The sequence below is a fragment of the Marmota flaviventris genome, chromosome 1, assembly GCF_047511675.1.
Source record: "Marmota flaviventris isolate mMarFla1 chromosome 1, mMarFla1.hap1, whole genome shotgun sequence".
Taxonomy (NCBI): Eukaryota; Metazoa; Chordata; class Mammalia; order Rodentia; family Sciuridae; genus Marmota; species Marmota flaviventris.
Window position 1 is genome coordinate 49648346 of NC_092498.1, and position 21230 is coordinate 49669575.

General features: G+C 35.1%; 1 protein-coding gene across 3 annotated transcripts in view; it reads right to left on the reverse strand.

Moving 5' to 3' along the window:
• Nucleotides 1–21230, reverse strand: part of Cadps2 (calcium dependent secretion activator 2) — a 527786-nt gene that overhangs the window by 362414 nt on the left and 144142 nt on the right. For all 3 annotated transcript variants that reach the window (XM_071612817.1, XM_071612816.1, XM_071612815.1), the window contains exon 2: nucleotides 16594–16707. In XM_071612817.1, coding sequence (XP_071468918.1) covers nucleotides 16594–16707 — 114 coding nt within the window. The remainder of the gene's footprint in view (nucleotides 1–16593; nucleotides 16708–21230) is intronic.

Consider the following 21230-nt stretch of genomic DNA (forward strand, 5'->3'; position numbering starts at 1 on the left):
AACCCAGTTGGTGGAACTGTGATGATGGTGTTAGGTTTCCTGATAACCCACATGAAATTTGTGTTGCTATTCAAAAGCAGCAAATAAACACAAAAAGACCTATCTTCCACACACAGTCCAAACTAATGTCAATAGTCCTTTGGATAAGATACTGAGTATATAACTCCGCCTTTGAAACAGACCTCCTTTCCCTTAGACACAAATGGCTGCAACTGTCTGCCACAGTCAAGATTTTACCTGGTATAAAGCTCAAAATCCCACACAATCCATAGCCCAAAAACAAAACAACAACAACAAAAAAGAAGCAAATGGTACAATTTAAAGCCAAGCACATACTTTGGTACAAAGTTCCAAAGTAAAAACCCAAATGGTTGGTTTTCAGTAAGCTACAACTAAAGCTTAAGGTTGTCGACCCAGATCCTAACAGAAGCAATAGTGACATAGTTTTCTCTTCAAATTTTACTAAAGGCCATAATCTACAATTCAATATGAAAAACTCATTTTTTGTCATAAGTTTGCAGCACATTGAGAGCAGAAACAAACTTGCCTATGTCAAAATTGCTGAAGAGTAAATTTCAAATATTCTCAAATCATTCACAAAAAAATAGGTATGCATGGTGAAAGATATGTTAACATGTTAATTAGTTTGATTTAGTCATTCCACACTGCGTGCATACATTTTGTTATACTGTACTCCAGAAACATTTGTAATAAAATTTTAAAAAATACATAAAAGATTTGAAGTGATATATATGTTTACAGCCTATCCATTCAGTCTGACTATTCATAAACGTTGATGCAGAAATATTTCTTTTATGTAAAGAGCCTGCTGCAGATCCCATTCAGGTATTACCAAGGGTATACATACTGTGCTACCTTTCAGGTCACCCCAAATGGGTGGTTCACCCTCCACAAGGCAGGCCACCACCCTTTTACCCCAGTCACTAGCAGAAAGCAGGTGAGTACCACCCCAACCCTACTCCCATAGTGAGCCTACTGTAAGCTAACAGTCTAGTAAACCAGAGGGTGCTGAGGCTCCCAGCAGCAGAAAGCATGAAATGTAAGGAGGGAGGCCTGATTTTCCCTTCCAACCTCATCCACCAACAGTCAAAAGTGAACAAGCACCAAGGGCATTAATTGTTCTAATACTGTGCTTCTTAGGAGAGGTGGGAAGTGAGGGAAGTCCCAGAAAGAGGAAAACTCATTTAGAAACCAAAAAAAGAAAATACAGAATCCAAAGGTAATAAGAGGGGATTTCATTCTCTAATTGGAATATGAACTTGTGTTCAATTCTATTAGAATACACAATAATATTTCCAATGATGATAATCTCCATAACACACACACACACACACACACACACACACACCTGATTTTCAATATCCTGATAAAATTTTCCACTTAAAGGAACTTTATAATGAATTAAATGGCAAAACAAAACTATTTTTATAATGTGATAAGACTTCCTAATATATCTATTATCTACATTCATATTTGAAATTCAGGATATGACAGATCCTACAGCTATTTCAACATATTTGACATTATCACTTTTTATCATTTCAAATTAATTCCTCAAATAGGCTGTAAGAACCCAATTAAGAAGTTATCTCTGCTTCTCTATGTAGTCCCACCTTGCCAATAAGGATGACAGATATTTAGTTGCAATGCCTCAGTAGTCTGGCAACTTTAAAAATGTGTAAATTGAGGATACAAACACATAAAAAACAGACTATAAATAAATAATTCTTAAGTTTTAAAAAAAATTGAACAAATAAGAACACTAAATGAATAAAACCATGTAAAAACTTTGACAAACATTATAAAACACACCAGCATTAAAATCAATATATGCAGGACCTTTTTCTCCAAATAATACTCACCACAAATTACCTACATGTGATAACACTTGAATTTTTCTATCTGAAAGTTATCTTGGAACTAAAAGTATAACAACTAACTTTCATCCCTGAGGTAAAAACGAAGTCAGCTCAAGAGAGAGAGCAAAGGACTCTCCAACATAGAAAACTCTTGTATATAACATTTAATATCTGAAATATTTGTATCCCTTCCATCTTTTAACTAATGGCCTTAAATTTAAGAATGCACCCTACAGAGATCATAATAATTTTTTTCATTTAGTAAAATTCTAGGCAGAAAACACTGAAATCATACTTAAGTCTTGACAAGAGCAATATATTCCACATTGTTAAATCTAGGCCACATGTGCACGCCTGCACGTGCGTGCGCGCACACACACACACACAACACACACACACTTATAGTTCAATTTAGTGGAAACTTTAAACATTATATGCTCAAAAAATTGTCATTATACAATTCAAACATTACACCCTAAGCTTTCTAAAGACTTTTGTGTGGGCATTCTCCATTGTATTTCTATAGATCTGAAAGTTTTTTGACATGGAAAAATCATGGAAAAGAAGTGGGAGGGCAGAGGGCATGCAGACAGAGGTGAGGGAAAAGAGGAGTAATGTAGAGTTCTCCAGGCAAATAAGGGTAGCAGAGCTAGAATAGGAAGAGTTGTATATGGCATTCTCAGATAACCATGGGATTTCCACCCACCACCCCCATGGCTAAAAAATTAAGTGTGTATAAGGAAGTTTAGTGAAATGAGGATATAAAAGTCAGCAGGAAACTGATCAGAAAGAGCCAGGATGAGGACTTTACAACTCCAACATTACAACAAGACACTTAAAGAACCACATAACTTAGAGCAGAGAAGTTGAAGTCCTGACCCCTGACCTCTTAGAGGACACTGAACACAAAAACCTGGCCATCAGTTGCTTCAGGATAAAATTGAAAAGAAGCAATAAATGAACCTGTTTCTCAGTCAAAGATAATCTCTCTAAAATCAATGGTCAGAGAAGACTCTATCCTACTTTCTTTCCTACCTGGCTGCTCTGGTTTAGTGATGGTTTGAGTGTGCACTCCAAGGGCTCATGTATTGGAAGCTTAGTTCCCAGTGTGGCAGTGTTGGGAGGTTGGTGGAGTTTTAAGAGGTGGAGCCTAGTCATTAGGTCTCAGGGGCACTGACCTTGGAAAGGATCAAGGTAGTTCTCACAGGGCCCTGAGTTATTTCTCAAGAAGGGCTGTTATAAGAAGAGCGAGCCTGGTTCCTCCATTGCCATGCCTTACTGTCAGTGATATGCTCTCTCCATTCAGCATGTTCCTGCCATGATACCACCTGCCATAGGGCCCTCAGCAGAGCCCACACTGGTGCCATACCCCTAAATCTCCAGAACTTTGAACTAAATAAACCTCTTTTCTTTACAGATCACCCAGCTTCAGGTACTTCATTTCATTTATAGAAAAATAGGTGAATATACCAACCTTTTGTAGGACTTGCTGCATGATGATAACCATTTGCCAATTACAGTTTTGATAATAAAACTTTCAGAGACCACCATCCTATACCATCATAAGTATAGACCATTTTGAAGAACTACATAAAGGAAAAGCTGAAATGTAAATCCCTCCACATTTTATGAACTCTGCTCTCTTTGAATATTTGCCTACAGGCAGGGGAAAGTCAGGGTCTCCTGGTGTGGAAGAAGGCAACCACTGGCCACTAGTCACTGCAGAGCATCCTGAGGGATCAGCCTGACTGATGCAAACAGCTCAGCAGAGAGGAGAGGAGGAGGAAGAGAAAGGATATGGGAAAGAGAGGGGGCCAGCTGGCCTGGAGCAGGAGCTCTGCATGAGGAAAGCAAGCTGGAAATCCCCACACACAACCCTTCCTCTATGCTGGGAGCTTGCTGAAATCATACACTTCCTCTGTCTGTCCTTCTGTTAGAGAAAGTAGGGGGCCAAGTTCACACCAGGGCTGCCACCTGCAAGTGCACTAGAGCATGCAATGAAGCCAATTTAAAAAACAGAGGCATACTGGGTGGGGGTGGAGAGGAGACAGGGCTCCTTTATTCTTTCCAACCCAGGAACAGAGGTTAAGTATATTTAATACTTTTCCCCTTGAAGGGTTCTTCACATCCATCTACATAATCATAATTGTTGCTGCTTTAGCACCTTCTGTCCATGCTACACCATGAGATGTGCATACAGTTTTATAAGTAAAGTAGAAGATTAGCTAGGAGGGGAATTAAATTCCTCTATGTAACAAAGAAATTCTTGGAGCTGAGAATTCAGCAGTCAAGCTAAAATCTCAGCAGTATATAAAGGATTAAATATATTCCAAAGTGACTGAAAAAAAAAATCACAAAAGTAGATCATCATCACTTAATGCTTCATCAAAATCTTACACAGATTAAAAGGCCATTAGGGAAAGAAAAATTACATCTTTGCAAATATTTGCTATAATTTAAGAAATGAAAGTTCAAACAAAACATCTCAAAGAGGAAAGAACTTATTCAAAAAGGACAGTTCTTGCAATATAAAACTAGAATTATTAAAGTAATATTTCCTAAACACTATGATTGAATTAAACACTTTGTGGATGTCTTCTACTTCTGGTACATGGAACTATTCCAATTCTTCATAATAAGCAAACATTTGAATACTGGCTGAGTAGAAATAGAATAATTATGACTATCATATTAAAGGTGTCAATCAGTCCTATGAGTCATTTTAGAGTCAACTGCTTCAAACACAATAAAGGCACACCATAGTGAAAACATGTTCATTAAATAGCAGTGTTAATTTCTAAATATGATTTGAGAAGACATACCATGTATTTGGAAACAAAATTAAAACCACAAGAAAACGATATTAATACTGTTATAAATGTATATTCTTAAATATACTTCAACAATAAAGTTTAAAAAAAATGTATGGGAGAGTATGATGGTCATCATTATCCAAAGTACATGTATGAAGACATAAATTGGTGTGAATATACTTTGCATATAACCAGAGATATGAAAAATTGTGCTCTGTATGTGTAACATGAATTACAATGCATTCTGCTGTCATATATAAATTTAAAAAAATTTAAAGAAATAAGTGTAAAAGATGACCTCATAGAGGCATATATAGGGGCTTCTTGAGGATCTTTTAATACATCTCTAAAAAGTAATATACCTCCTTTAATGTTCATGAAAATGAATCATCTAGACACTGACTGAAACTGGATCACATCACTGCCACACAAAAAATCACCTCAAGAGATGTCAAGTAGAATTAATTGTTGCTGTTTTGAACACTATTAGATTTATTGACATGAAGCTTACATTTTTTGGTACATCAAAAATGGTCAATATTAACACTTTCATACCATTCAAACTAAAACTCGAACAAAATATGTATGAGGTATAGTGCTATGTTACCATGATTAATTTTACTTAAGTTTCATAGCTTCATGAAAAATTCTGTGTCAATTTCTATGTATATAGTATTTTTATTTTGAGATAGACACCAGCAAGCATATTCAAGTCCTCTGTCCAACTAAAGGAGAAAAATTTTTAAAGAGGGACATGGGCTTAGTCATTACTACTCTCTAAGCTGGCAAAGTTGGCCAAGCAACTTTTTTTTTTAGTTTATATATGATGGTAGAATGTATTTTGACATATCATACATACATGGAGTATAACTTCCCATTCTTGCAGTCGTAAAGGATATGGAGTTACATTAGTCATGTGGTCATATATGAACATATGAAAGTTATGTCCAATTCATTCTACTGTCTTTCCCATTTTCCCCATCACCCACTCCCCCATCCAATCCACCTATTGTGAGTCAGTATCCACATATCAGAGACAACTTTTGGACTTTAGTTTTTAGGGACTGCCCTATTTCATTTATCATGAAAGTCTCCAGTTCCATCCACTTACTGGCAAATGCCATAATTTCATTCTTCTTTATGGCTAAGTAATATTTCGTTGTGTAGATGTAGCACCGTTTCTTTATCCATTCATCTGTTGAAGGGCACCAAGTTTCGTTCCATAGCCCAGCTATTGTGAATTGAGCTGCTCTGAACATTGATGTGGCAGTGTCACTAGAGTATGCTGAATTTAAGTCTTTTTGGTATATGTCAAGGACTGGGATAACTAGGTCAAATGGTGGTTCCATTCCAAGTTTTCTGAGGAATCTCCATACTGCTTTCCAGAGTGGTTCCAATGATTTACAGTCCCACCAGCAATGTATGAGTTTACCTTTTTCCCCACATCCTCACCAACATTTGTTGGTACTTGTATTCTTGATAATTGCCATTCTGACTGGAGTGAGACAGAATCTCAGTTAAGTTTTGGTTTGCATTTCTCTAATAGCTAGTGATGTTGAACATTTTTTCATATATTTGTCGACCTATCATATTTCTTCTTCTGTGAACTGTCTGTTCAGTTCCTTTGTCTATTTATTGATTGGATTATTTGGTTTTTTGGTGTTAAGTTTTTTTTGTATTCTTTATATAGGGTCAGGACAATTTTAATAATTAAATGCTTATACACAATGTCTCTTTAAAACTTGCCTGTTTATCTTCATAGTTGAGCTGTTTTTTCATTAGTCCTTAAATAAATGACTATATAATAACATGAACTCTTTAACTTGAACTGACACACTATTTTAGCATTCACTATATATTCAGTAGCATATAAACCAAGATTGCACTAAAAGAGCCAAGGTTATGAGAAAGCAGTACATACTATATAAATGAAATGCTAACTTGCACAAATCCCTATGGGAAAGCAAAACTCCAAGTAATAATAATAGCCAATCCCATTTAGCTCAAGCATTGCACATAGCAATTAAAGTTTATTAATTGGTATAATCATCAACTACCTTGGGAGGCAGGTATATTATCCCTATTTTACAGATGAAGAAACCAAAGTACAGGGAGCTTAAGTAAGTTCTAGAAGTTATACAGATCTAGAATGTAAACCCAAATAGAAATAAAATCAATCTTGATTTTTTACCTTTTCCCCCTGCCCCCCTCCCACATGAACACACCACATTTAAACCATCTCTTTTGCAAATGAAGCCTTTGTGAATGCTATAAGTCAGAAATTGTCAACTTTCTTTTATAGTATGAACCTTTTGGTAGCCTGGTGAAGTTTGGGGAAACCTTCTCAGGATAATGTTTTTAAATACACAAATGAAGTCTAGAGGATTACAGAGGAAAGCAATTAAAATGAAATGTTTATAAATTTTTTTAAAAAAAACAAGTTTGTGCTATGGTAACATTCTCTTAATAGTTCATTAAATAACAAAATATAAGAAGGGGCCTGCCCAATCAAGAGTACATTGTAGTTTTATTTCAACAACATCAGTGGTATTTTGAGATATCTAAAGTGAAATGTAATGTGATATGAAATACGTATGTGTTTCTCTTGGTGCTAAAGACACAGGAACTACTAATAGAGCTGTGGTTTATTGCTTACCTTCATAACTAAGAGAATACTAACTTTAGTGAAAATAAAGATCTTTTTTAATTAATTTTTTACTTGTATATGACAGTGGAGTGCATTACAATTCATATTACTCATATAGAGCACAATTTTTCATATCTCTGGTTGTATATGAAGTACATTCACACCAATTTGTGTCTTCATACATGTACTTTGGATATTAATGTCCATCACATTTTACCATCATTCCTAACCCCAAGCCCCCTCCCTTCCCCTTCTACTCTTCTTCCCTATCTAGATTTTATCTATTCCTCCCATGCTCCCTCTCCCTATCCTACTATGAATAAGCCTCTTTATATCAGAAAAAACATTACTTGGGAATCAACAAAAGAGGTGAAAGAGCTATATAATGAAAATTACAGAACCCTAAAGAAAGAAATCAAAGAAGACCTTAGAAGATGGAAAGATCTATCTTGCTCTTGGACAGGCAGAATTAATATTATCAAACTGACCATACTATCAAAAGCACTATACTGATTCAATGCAATTCCAATCAAAATCCCAATGACATTCCTCATAGAAATAGAAAAAGCAGTCATAAACTCCATCTGGAAAAATAAGAGACCCAGAATAGCTAAAGCAATCCTAAGCAGGAATGGTGAAGCAGGTGGCATCACTATACCAGACCTTAAACTATACTACAGAGCAACAGTAACAAAAATAGCTTGGTTTTGGCACCAAAATGGACTGGTAGACCAGTGGTACAGAATAGAGGACACAGAGACTAACCCACAAAATTACATTTATCTTATATTAGACAAAGGTGCCAAAAACATGCATTGGAGAAAAGATAGCCTCCTCAACAAATGGTGCTGGGAAAACTGGAAATCCATATGCAACAAAATGAAATTAAACCCCTCCTATCTTTCACCATGCACAAAAATCAACTCAAAATGGATCAAGGGCCTAGAAATAAAACCAGAGATCCTGTGTCTAATAGAAGAAAAAGTAGGCCCTGATCTCCAACATGTAGGATTAGGCCCCAACTTCCTTAAGAAGACTACTTTGGCATAAAAATTAAAACCAAGAATCAATAAATAGAATGGACTCAAACTAAAAAGTTTCTTCTCAGCAAAAGAAACAATCTGTGAGGTGAATAGAGAGCCTACATCTTGGGAGCAAATCTTTACTCCTCACACATCAGATAGAGCACTGATCTCTAGGGTATATAAAGAACTCAAAAAGCTAAGCACCAAAAACAAATAACCCAATCAATAAATGGGCCAAGGACCTGAATGGACACTTCTCAAAAGATGATATACAATCAATCAACAAATATATGAAAAAATGTTCATTATCACAAGCAGTTATCTAAAGCTCTCCTACTTGAAATTATGACCCCCTGAATTCCATCCCAAATTTAAAACTCCGATGCAAACTGCAACTTAGCAGCTGCTCTTGGAAGCCACCTCTTCTCTTCCAATACTTACTATGGTCCTCCCTTGCATCTTTTTTTTTTTTTTTTAGTTGTAGTTGAACACAATACCTTTATTTTATTTATTTATTTATTGGCTGGGAACTCTGGCAATATCTCTTAAACCTTACTGTAGTACACACTATTATGAGCAAGCTAGAACACCCACCTGGCAGGCACCTGGAGAATACCTCATGTGTAATGTGTGCCTATGTATGGCACAAATGTATACAAAATTCATATTATCCCCAAGTCTGTTCAAATAGTTGACATCTCCTAAATAACTATCAACAAATCTGGAGTCACCAGTTCATCACTCTAAATAAAACTCCTATCACAAACCTGCATTTCTATGCAAAAGAATGTTTTTCCCACTGATTATATGAAAATGGGATTCTTCATGCTGTAGGACCCCTATGGCAACAAAAATGAATATTCCTTAAAACTGCAAAGAGACTATGTCTTAATATGTTTTATGTTGTTCTGGATGAAAAAAGGTCTTTTGGGTAAACATTTTGATGACAATCAATATAAAAGTAATTAAATTTTATAAGCTAAACCAATAACGTAATAGGAAAGAGATGATCGATGACATTCTTAGCTAACCAGAGTGTGGCACGCTGCACTTTGTGCTCTGCAGGAGCTTATTCCCTCCATCTTTGTGGCTAAGGGAATGAAAAGCTTTAAATCCACCATGTTGAAACTGGCACCCCTTGTGCCTATGCTCAGGATACACAGGTTTTCTTTCAAGATCTCTCTACTGAAACCAAAGAAACATCTAAATGCTTTAAAAATAGAAGCCTAATGAGCAAAAGGCCAGTTGATTAAATGTGATCGAAGATAAGCAGAGGAAATGCATTTAACTAACTGAAGAGTGACTTCTGAGCAAGCAGAAAACTTCATGACATTCTCAGGAGCACAGAGTCAAGAACACAGATCATTTGCCCCTGAAACCTAGAAAAAGAAACAATGACTACAGCAATAATGGAAAATATTAACTCTAAAATAAGGAAGAACTTTCTGATACAGGAAAATAAAACTACATAAGGAAGCATTTGCTTAGTGAGGTAAATAACCAAGTTCAGATATTCAAAGAATATCTAAGCTTAACCTTAAGCTTATATGATTATTAAAGTAAAATAAATGAGACCAAACAACTTCCAGAAGAAAGATACTTAAAATCAAAAGGCATTTCCCTGATGATTGAAGGACTAATCTTATAAATAGAATTTGTGACCAAGGGGCTTCCCTATCAGAAAGCCCTAGTAAGGACACGACTGAGATAGTCCTCCAAGCATCTACCTGGAGTTTTCTTTCAAGAAGGATGTGATTCTGCGGAGGCAGAGTTTAAAGAACCAGGAGGGTCTGACAGCTGGATAGTTACAAACACTTGCACAAAAGGGGTTTAAGCAAAATGTGTGTGAACTCTTCCTGAATTTAAACAGGCCAAAGTATGAGAAGACTATGGCATAGTGGGAAAAAAAAATAAGCATCTCAGATCTGCCAATGTGTTAACCCTAAACCAAGCATTCCCTCCCTCCTTGGTTCTGAGAATAGGGAATGTTACTCTGAAGTCAGCTGCATGTACCTCTTTTCTTTTGTGGCTACTTGGCTTGGTTGAATTTCAAAATCACTAACTAAACTGGGGGTGTACACAACCTACCTGTAAATAAGAAGCATTCCCTGTGATAAGAATGTAGAAGCATAAGAAAAAAGGAGATGAAAAGGTAGGTAGAGATCTAACCCTGCCCCTAAGCCACAAATATTCTAGGTAGGGCAGGAAAACTTCACATTCTTAGTTTTGTTTTTCTAAAAATGCATTTAGAAATAAGAGGAAAATGCTCAAAAATATGATTTACTATTGTCAAGCAAAAAATTCATATATATATATATATACACATAACATATATATATATGTATACATATTCATATATGTACATGTATATATGTATATATCTCCCCCAGTCTTCATCACGAAATGAAGGCCATCAAGAACACTCAGGCAACATCGATCCAGATATCCTAAATAAAAATAGGAATCTAAGATATGAAAATACATTTTCCAGATTCTTATAGAGCACTTAATTTCAAATGCCACCGTTAGACTACAAGAAAATGTGATTTGAGCTAAAACAGCTAATATCAAAAATAACAAACACAATGTGACCTGCAGAGCTCAATGCAAATTTAAAACCTCACTTCTCATTACTGGTTACTGGATTTCACTTATGAATGTGTTGACCTTTTTTTATCCCCTCCTGCCACAGGCTGTCAATCTTGGTTTACTTAGGGATCATCAATTCACTGTGAAAAAAAAAAAATCAGGCTTTTTCCGTGGCATTATTTCAAAGTTTAAAAAGAGATTTTGACAGGCCAAACATCCCCTGAAATATGAAAAGTAAATCTTTCTATTTCAAAGTAAAATGATAACAAGAAATTTTCATCAAAATATTTTAATGCTGATCTTCCCAGCCACTCTTCCCTTTAGCTTGCACACAGAAGACTAACACATTGTATGTGTAAAATCTAAAAAGGAGAGGTAGTTACATAACCAGAACAACAACAATAACAAAAAAATGCCTTTTAAAAGGCTCTTGGTTTTCATAAGCCAAAAACAACTGTATTTTATTTTTAAGTAAATACTGGGTTGGGGTGTAATGTTAGGCAAAGAGTTATATGCATGAAAAGGAATGATATAAAGTGATTGCTGGTCCTGGGAAGTTGAAGCCCATATTCCCAGTTTCCTTAGGAAGGAGCTGACAGATGAGTTTAGGGTTAGGAACAAAAAATATGAATAAAGATCCAAATATGAATAAAGATCCAAAAATCATAAGATTTATGCTGAAAGTATAGAATCAAGCTGTGGTCCCTTTTTTATTTTTTTGGAGATGCAAGAGCATTTCAGACAAGGCAAAGGAGAATAACCCAGAAACAAATTTTAACAATCACAGACTTGTGCAATTGGGGAGAGCTTTAGAGGTCATCCTCTCCTTCTGCAGATGGGGAGAAAGGCCTACAGCAGTGGCTCTGTCACACCAACACATGACTCTTGGTGGAGCCCAAGTTATAGAGAACACTACTAATTCAAGAGAGGAGGTGGCTGGAATAAGGAGGGAGGGGAAAATGTGATTTAAACAAATGTCAGCAATGATTTATGAAGAAGAAAATAGAATCCAAAGAAAATCAAATGGAGAATAATCTCTACCTAGAATATGAACCTCCTTTCATTCTCACTGAACCAAAAGAAAAATATCAGAGGAAAGAAAATTTATAACAAATGAATGCAAAGGCAAAAGATAAATTGAAGAAAATAACCATAGCCTAACTTAGGGTTGTCTATTTAGTGTGTAAACACCACCTATAAATCAGTATTTAAAAGATGAATATCCAAATGGAAAAAACAAAGGATGTGAACAAGTAATTCATAAAAAAAAGAAATATAAATGTACAACTTGGAAATGTGAAACATCACTAATAGTAAAGTAGAAATGAGTGAATCTAATGGTTGGCATTTACTTTTTGATAATACCAAACACACAGGAAAACAACCAGCAAACTTTTGGTATAGCAGCATAAATTTTTAGTGCTTTTCTCCAGGCAATTTGTAATCTACATGAAGAGCTTAAGCAATGCTCATCACCCATTACCCAGTTATACAGTTTGTAGAAATTCTTCAACATCAATTTAAGAATAGGAATGATCCTTTCATCATTTTAATACACAAAAAAGAAGAAAATTTAAGTGTCTAACGATGAGAAAATTAAATCACATTTAGAAATGGGCACCTAAAGAAGTTACTTAAAACCACATATATGGAAAACATTTGATATTAATTCTTTAATACATAACATTATGTAAAAAGCTTAAAACAAGTTCAGTGTCATAATCACACAAGAGAAACACTTAAAATAAGTTGTCTGTAGGTCTTGGAATTATGTAGAAAATATTTGTCTTCTTTTCCTCTTTTTTCATAATGGATTATTTTCAGAGCAGCTTTACTATGATATAAACTTTTCTTCTTTTTAATACTTCTTAGATTCTCTAATTTAAATATTACTTCTTTTTTAAAGTGTTCTTAACGTTCAAGCAGAAAACTTCTGAGTTCTAGAATCTGACTACATTGTGCATAAAAATATGCAATAAAAGGGCCAAAATTGAAGTTCCATTTTTAGGTGAAAATAATTAGTTATAAATTTCATAATAAAAGAAGAACCACTCAAAATAATTTTTTAAAATTTATTGAAAGCCTTCTCATTTGTTTCATTCAACAGCAGGAGATCTGAATAGCAAATGAAATGATGGTGCTGTTGTATCAAGACTTATTTTAATGTTACTTTGGTTTTTTTTTTTTTCCTTTGTGGTGCTGTGGATCAAACCCAGGGCCTCATCTATGCCTGGCAAGCTCTCCACCACTGAGCAACATGCTGTGTCCTACTTTGTTAATTTTTTTTAAAAGAATTTAACCTTTATTTTATTTATTTGTTCCTATCGAACCCAGTGCCTCACACATGCTAAGCAAGCACTCTACCACTGAAGTACAACTCCAGCACTAATTAGTTAATTTTTAGAAGATTAAAAACCACTGGAATTCTCATTTACTCTCTGAAACCTGAAGAGAACATAATGAAGTAATAATAAAAGTACACATCCTATCTAAAAAGTTGTAAACAAAGCTAAGGTACCCTTCCAACACACATACACACACACACACACACACACACAAGAAAGAGGAAAAAAGGTCTAATATCCATTTTTTTTGTATGATAACTTGAAAGTTTCTATTATGCTGAAAACCATTGGTAAGCAACTATATACTGTCTTTTGGAAATCTTCAAGAAAAAAGCCATTTACTTTTCCACATATCCATTACAAATCACACTGTCGTTTGCTGTATTTGGATGAAGTCCACCTGAATTTCATGAAACATACATAGCTATCTGATGGGAAGAAAACTTGGAAAATAACAAATTGCAATAAAGCTATGTTTACCCATCCTCAAAGTCAGCTGAAGTTTCCTAAAATGAAAAGCAAAACAAAAACAATAAAAGATATGACCAGAAAGAAAAAAAAAAAAACGTATAGAATTAGTGGTCATTTTCAGTCTTTTCCTAGACAGTGAGATGCTTGAAGAAAGAGAAAAACACTACTATTAAAATAAATGAATATATAGTAGGATCTATCAAGAATTTGCAACCATAAAATTGTAAATGCTAACTTTTATGCATGCTTTCAATAAATAATTAAGCATGTTATGTGCTCCCTCCCCCCGCTTCTTTTCCTGTTCAGATCCTTCTCTACCATCATGTCTGCCTAATTAGGTGGTTTAGAAGTTTGGGTACATTGTTTTCTAACAATGTATAAAACTATGATAAAAAATATTGATGAGCCAGATACAGTGGAGCACACCTGTAATCCCAGTGACTTGGGAGGCTGAGACAGGAGAATTGTAAGTTCAAAGTCAGACTCAGCAATGGTGCGGCTCTGAGCAACTCAATGAGACCCTGTCTCTAAATAAAATACAAAATAGAGCTGGTGATGTGGCTCAGTGGTTGAGTACTCCTGTGTTCAATCCCTGATTACTCTCCCCCCTCCACAAAAATTGATGGAATTTAAAAAAAATTCTTTATTATTCTCTTTACTTCATAGTATGTAAGACATTTTAAAAGGTTGTAATGTAAATTATATGGTCATATAAAAATCATTGTTAAATTTACAGTATATACTTTGAATAGTATCCATGGTGAATAGATATTAAAATTGATAAATGTCATGCATACACACACCTCTAAACAAAGACTGCCTAGAAACAGCATGAAAAATCTAATTCTAGCATGACCTAACTAAAAGAAATTATTTACCATGAAGAAAGGTTTTTGATCATCTAACGTGGATAAAAAGAAATATATGTTGGGGTTCATACTAAGATTCCAGGTATTAAAGAGGAGTAAAGTAGATCAAATATCTGAAGGTACCACAAACATAAAGAACAGACAGATGACTTTTTCTTTCTCTTCCCCAGTGCTGGGTATTAAACAAAGGGCCTTTCATACACTCTATCACTAAGCCACATTCCTAGACCCAGATAACTCTAAAGGGTCTACAGAATATAAAGACCTACAATATCAAGATGCAAAAAGGCTTTTCATAGACTCACTCAAAAAACATCATTTGTGTAACAGAAAGGAAATCTTACCGGCCTCAGTTTCCATCTTAGTCCTCATTTTGCTTTTGAACCATGTTCAACAGAAAGCCTATCTGTGACCGGGGCAAACAGCTCTAGTTCTTTCCAGTAATCAAATATTATATGATTTACCTTGTACTTGTCTCTATCTATCAAAAAATCACTTGATAATGCCCAGAAGAGAACATGATCAGCAGGTATAATACAATGGGGATACAATCTCTTATCATTAGAGTCACAATATTATATAAGCACAGCTTCTCTATGCCTTTTATTACACTATGTTCAGATTGTACTATACTTACTTTAAAAGAAAAAAAAAACTTATTTTGGAAAAATTTTAGATTTACAAAAAGATACCAGGATAGTGGAGAGTACTCTCTCATTTCCTTCACCCAATTTCAGTTTCCCTAATATTATCATCTTACAGTGCCATGATGCACTTACCAAAACTCAAAATGAGCTGTTTCGTTAAAATATTTACATGTATTTATACAAATTACTTTTTTGAGTTTCATTTTCTTTATCTTGAATACAGACTTTTTTGACTTTTATTTTATCACATGATGCAAGTGTAGGATCTTACATCTCATCTTTTAAGATTCAGGGCAAGATTTCATCAAGCAAGACTCAGACTTTGAATCTTGAGATGAAATGGAAGATCGTACATTTGATAAGATATTCCAGGTCAAGGTCTACTTAGACCACTTTTTTCACAGATATGTGTCAGATGCACACTTGGTAAGCCAGACTTCATCTTGAGACCAAGGCATAGGCCAACAAAAGTCTCTCTGGAGGGGCATTAGGTAACCTCTAGTGCATACCATTCATGGATTACAAACCCCTCCAAGCATCTGTAACATCCAGTTACTTTATTTTTCACATAAAAAAAATCCCTGCCTCAGGAAAGCTCAAACCATTTTTTTTGTACCCATTTTCCTTTTTTAAAATAGTCTAATATATGTTTGCATGTTAACATGTTTCTTTAGCAGAACGGTCTAGAGTGTATATAGAACAGAAGTAGCCTATTCTCCTAAGGCCTCTGAAATGCTTAGGACAAAAGAGAACTCTTTAAACTTAACATCTATTGGCAACTCAATGAAGCAGTTAATGACCATGTGTGAAAACTGGTGCTCATAGGAAATCCATAGAGAATCCCCAATGAGTCACAAGCTAAAAGCAGAAGAGCAAGACTGTATTGGTTCCTTCAAGAAGAAAATAAAGTTCCATTTATCCTCTTAAAATTAGTTACTGGCCTTAATTATTATAACGCTTAGGGGACAAAATGGTATAAGATAGCAACTTACAATTGAAATCCTGATTAAAAAGGATAATTTAGACATGTGGACCTAAAGATAGCTATACTCAGCTGTATCAATCACTGCCAGAAGACTTTTCTAAACAGCCTACTTTTCAAAAGATGTGAATAATTTCCAATTCTGTTTATCTCTCAAAACCAGGCTGTGGAATTAGAGTTTTTTAAATTGCAAAATAGAATTGACAACGCTTTCAAGAAGATTGCAAACTCAGACTTCCTATCATTAAATTTCTTAAAATGAGAAAACCATGAAAAAAAGTTTAAAAAGCAGCAAAGTGCCAAAAACAAAGCTCCTCAAACTTACCTCATAGTAACTCCGAACTGCATTGCAAAATGCTTCATCAGCTACAATTTGGGTTTCCCCATTGAGGAAGGCCTGGAACCGTTCTTTTAGTAACTGTAGTTGTTGTTTGTTAAGCTACAAGAAAAAAAATGGACATAAATTGATAAATGAACCAATGTATGACATACACAATGATTATTCAAAGTTAAATTACATATTATATTTGGCACCTGGAATTAGCTTTATGGTAAAACAAATAGAACTAAAATATCCTCTTACTTGTAACTATGGCTCAAGTTTAAAGTGTCATACCCCAGAATCCTGATATGGAACTGGAATAGAAATTTCTACCAAGACAGAATGACTGCAATTAGTATCCCAGCCTCTTTGCAAAAAGTCAGGGAAAAATCTAAACTTTGGGTGGGAAATTAACTACTGTACAGAATTGCCAGCTGTCCTAAACAAATAAAATAGAGGAGGCAAGAATTCTTGGAAATAAGTGGACAATACAATGGAGAAAAGGTAATAAGTGGGAAGCCTATAAAGGATAAAAGATCCTTGCAGAGTCTTCTGGAAGGAACTACTGAGCGCCAGAAATTTGGATTCCATGAATATACCTTAGTGCCAGAGTGGAGATAATGGAGCAATGAGAAGGAGACAAATCCAAAGGAAAACAGAGACAACAGGTGGGCAGTGAGTGCATCTCCAAGCACAGAGGGGGAGGAGGTGTGAACCAGGAAAGGAAATGTAAATTTATGATCAGACTGCCTCACCTGGGGTCCAGCTCCTATAGTTATTACTGAGGGTGGTGGGTTAGAAATGGGTTATGATTACCAACCATGTCCTCTAGTCATCAACAACAAGCAGGGTCAACTACTTGATTTGTAGGATTCAATGAAAAATAAAAGGAAGGAACCACTTATTTAAATAAAGACAGCAAGAACACAGCATCAAACCAAGTACAGAATGTTTTTCAGCACAGATCTCTGTGTAGCTACACAGGCTCATGCATAATGTTCATCCTATGGGGACATACACGTCACGAGGAGTGTATGGGGCCATGCAGAAGCATTGTGCTGTTGCTTAACTATTTCATTTTGGAAATAATACACCTCAAAATACATAACAGCAAAGGAGCGATCCTTCCATTTCATTCGATCCTGATCAGGCTTTATTAAAGAACTCAGACCAGTTCTGGAATCTATGGAAATGTGAAGCATTTGGAAACATGCTGAGGATAAAATGATTAAAGGATTAGAAAAGCTAAACAAAACTGGTATGACTTGGCTTCAGAAAAGAAAGCTGATGTGAAATAAGTTTAAATCTGTTCAAAAGGCTTATTAAAATGCCATTCCGATATAAGGGAGAAAAGCTCTTTCAAAACACCGGTTTTATTTCGGAGTCTAACAAACAAGATAGTTTGTAAAGAAATGGTTGCTGGTAGTAACAGACTGATAAAGAAGTGTCCCATTTTACCCAGGTGTTGGGGGGGGGGGTGCCCTCTTGCTCTGAGTAGTGAAGAGAGAAGACAATTCCATTTCTTTACCAAGGTTATTTGAGGGGAAGCTAAACCAAGCTGAAATGCAGGAACATCACCATTATGTTACAATATCTATTTCTACAGTAAGAAGAAAATGAAAGCAGGGACCCTTTGTATGTGTACTTTACTGGCAAGGAAAACTAAGCCCATGTCTTTAGCAATTGAAGCATAGTTCACAAAAGGGACCAGATGGACTGGGACAGCAACTGCTGAGAAATGAGGCAGCTGAGAGCATTTTGTTTCCAAGCCCTGGGAATCACTGAGAAGGGCTTCACCTGGCAAGGCAAGTGTCTGGGTAAAATAATGGAACTTAAATAATTATCAGCATTTAAGTTCAGTTGTTGTAACTGTGTTACATTTTGGTAATTATGATGTGAAAAATTCATGGATATGAATTTAAAAAAGGAGATTTGAGCAAATCCACCTTCTTGAAAAGTCCAACAAAACTGGTATAGTTCACAAACATGTCAGAGGCACCTGGCTGAATATTAGGCTTCAACTTTTATAAATAACAGATACTAGAGTTACATTTAAGACATAAAATAGCATCAAATATTATGTAATATAGAGTCAATAAATGGGTACTTTATTAGTATAGAGAAGAAATCCATATATCCACATATGCAAGATAGGGACAGAAAAGGGACATTAAATTAAAATATAGTACTGAGCATGGTAGTCAGAAAGCAGTTCCTAAAAGCTACTTGCATTGTCAAAACAAACTTTATAATATACCAAAAGACAGAGACTGATAGAGGAGACTCAAGAAATAGACCCAAAGATAATAAAAATGTTCTATAAAATGCCTATAGAATATCTCAAAATAGTAAATGGTGGTCCATTCAAAGAATGGCATTAGAATGACCAGGCAGTTGTCCAGAAGGAAAAATAAATTGTACTATAACTCAGTATTATGGATTGATTAAAACTTAACTTATAAAAATAGAATAAAGGAACTAAAAGAAAACATGAGAGATTTCCTTTAGTATAAGATCTCTCTACTAATGACTACAAATCTATAAGTCCATAAGCAAAGAAAGCCGCAGATAGTATATCATCTGAATACAGATATAAAACCCCTCAATAGAATGCATTTGGCAAAGTCCAGCATTCATTCATGATAAAAACTACCAGCAAACTAGGAAGGGAAAGTAACTTCCTCAACTTGATTGATGGACAACATGTATAAAACCCTACATCATACATAATGTGAGAAATGTGAAGCTTTCCCATTCAGATCGGGAATGAGGCATGGATATCCTCTCGTATAAATGATTTTCAAAAAAATAATAAAAGTCCTCACCAATGCAATAAGATCAGAAAAGTAAATGAAATATATATTATACATGTTAGAAAAGAGGAAATAAAGCTTCCTTTATAGATGACATGAAATTTTTGTAGAAAGTCCAAAAATATCCACAAAAATTTTCTAAATCAATACAGCAATACACAAAGTCAATAATAAAAATGTTTATATGATATGTGAGGGGTAAAGATTTGCTTCCAAGATGTAGGCTACCTATTCACCTCACAGATTGTTTCTTTTGCTGAGAAGAAACTTTTTAGTTTGAGTCCATCCCATTTATTGATTCTTGGTTTTATTCCTGTGCCAAAGGAGTCTTATTAAGGAAGTTGGGGCCTAATCCCACATGATGGAGATCAGGGCCTACTTTTTCTTCTATTAGACACAGGATCTCTGGTTTTATTCCTAGGCCCTTGATCCATTTTGAGTTGAGTTTTGTGCATGCTGAAAGATAGGAGGGGTTTAATTTCATTTTGTTGCATATGGATTTCCAGTTTTCCCAGCACCATTTGTTGAAGTGACTATCTTTTCTCCAATGCATGTTTTTGGCACCTTTGTCTAAGATAAGATAATTAATATCAATTCTCCCAAATTTGATCTCAATGCAATCTCAATAAAAATTCCAGAAAACTATTTTCTGGATATGACAAGCTGATTCTAAATTTAATACAAAAAGGTAAAAAAAATAATGACCACTATAATGTTAAAGAAAAAGAACTTGGCGACTGACAGTACCCTACTTCGATATTTAAGGCTACACTGACCCAGACAGGGAGGGATGGGTGAAAGAATAAGCCAACAGATCAATGGAACAAAATAGAGAGTCCAGAAATAGACCCACGTAAATACAATCAACTGATCTATCACAAAAGATAAAAGACAACAAAAAGAGAGAAGAGTTTTTTCAACAAACAACTGAACATTCATGCGCAAAAACAAAGAAATGAATTTAGACACACATCTTATGACCCCCCTATAGAAATTAACTCAAAATGGATCATTGTCCCAAATGCAAAATGCAAAATTATAAAAATCATAGAAGATAACAAAAACGAAAATCTAGATGGCCTTTGGTTTTGTGATGATGACTTTCTAGATACAACACCAAAGGCAAGATTCTTGAAGAAGATAATATTTTGGATCGCACTAAAGTTAAAAATTTTCTGCTCTGTGAAATGCACTGTCAAAAGAATGAGAAGACAAACAACAGACTGGGAGAAAATACCTTTAAAAGATGAATCTGAAGCTGGGTGCAGTGGCATAATGCCTGTAATCCAAGAGACTTAGAAGGCTGAAGCAGGAGAATATCAAATTTGAGGTCAGCCTCAGCAACTTAGTGAGACTGCCTCAAAGTAAAAAATAAAAAGGACTGGGCTATAGCTCAGTGGCAAAGTACCCCTGGGTTTGATCCCCAGTACCCAAAATAAAATAAAATAAAAATGTATCTGATAAAAAACTGTTCAAAGTATACGAAGCACTGTGAAAACTCAACAATAAGAAAATGAAAAAAAAAAAAAAAGGATTTAAAAATGGGCCAAAGTCCTAATAACACACCTCAACAAAGATGATCCAGAGATGGCAAACAAACATATGAAAAGATGCTCTGCATCATAAGCCATTTGGGAAATGCAAATTAAAAGAATGAGAAGCCACTGCACACCTATTGGAATGTATAAAATCCAGAATGCTAATGCTGGCAGGGATATGGAACAATAGGAACCCTCCTTCATTGCTACTGGGAAGGCAAAACGGCAAAGCTACTTTATGAACAATTTATCATATGATCCAAAACTTGCAGTCCTTGGTAAATACCCA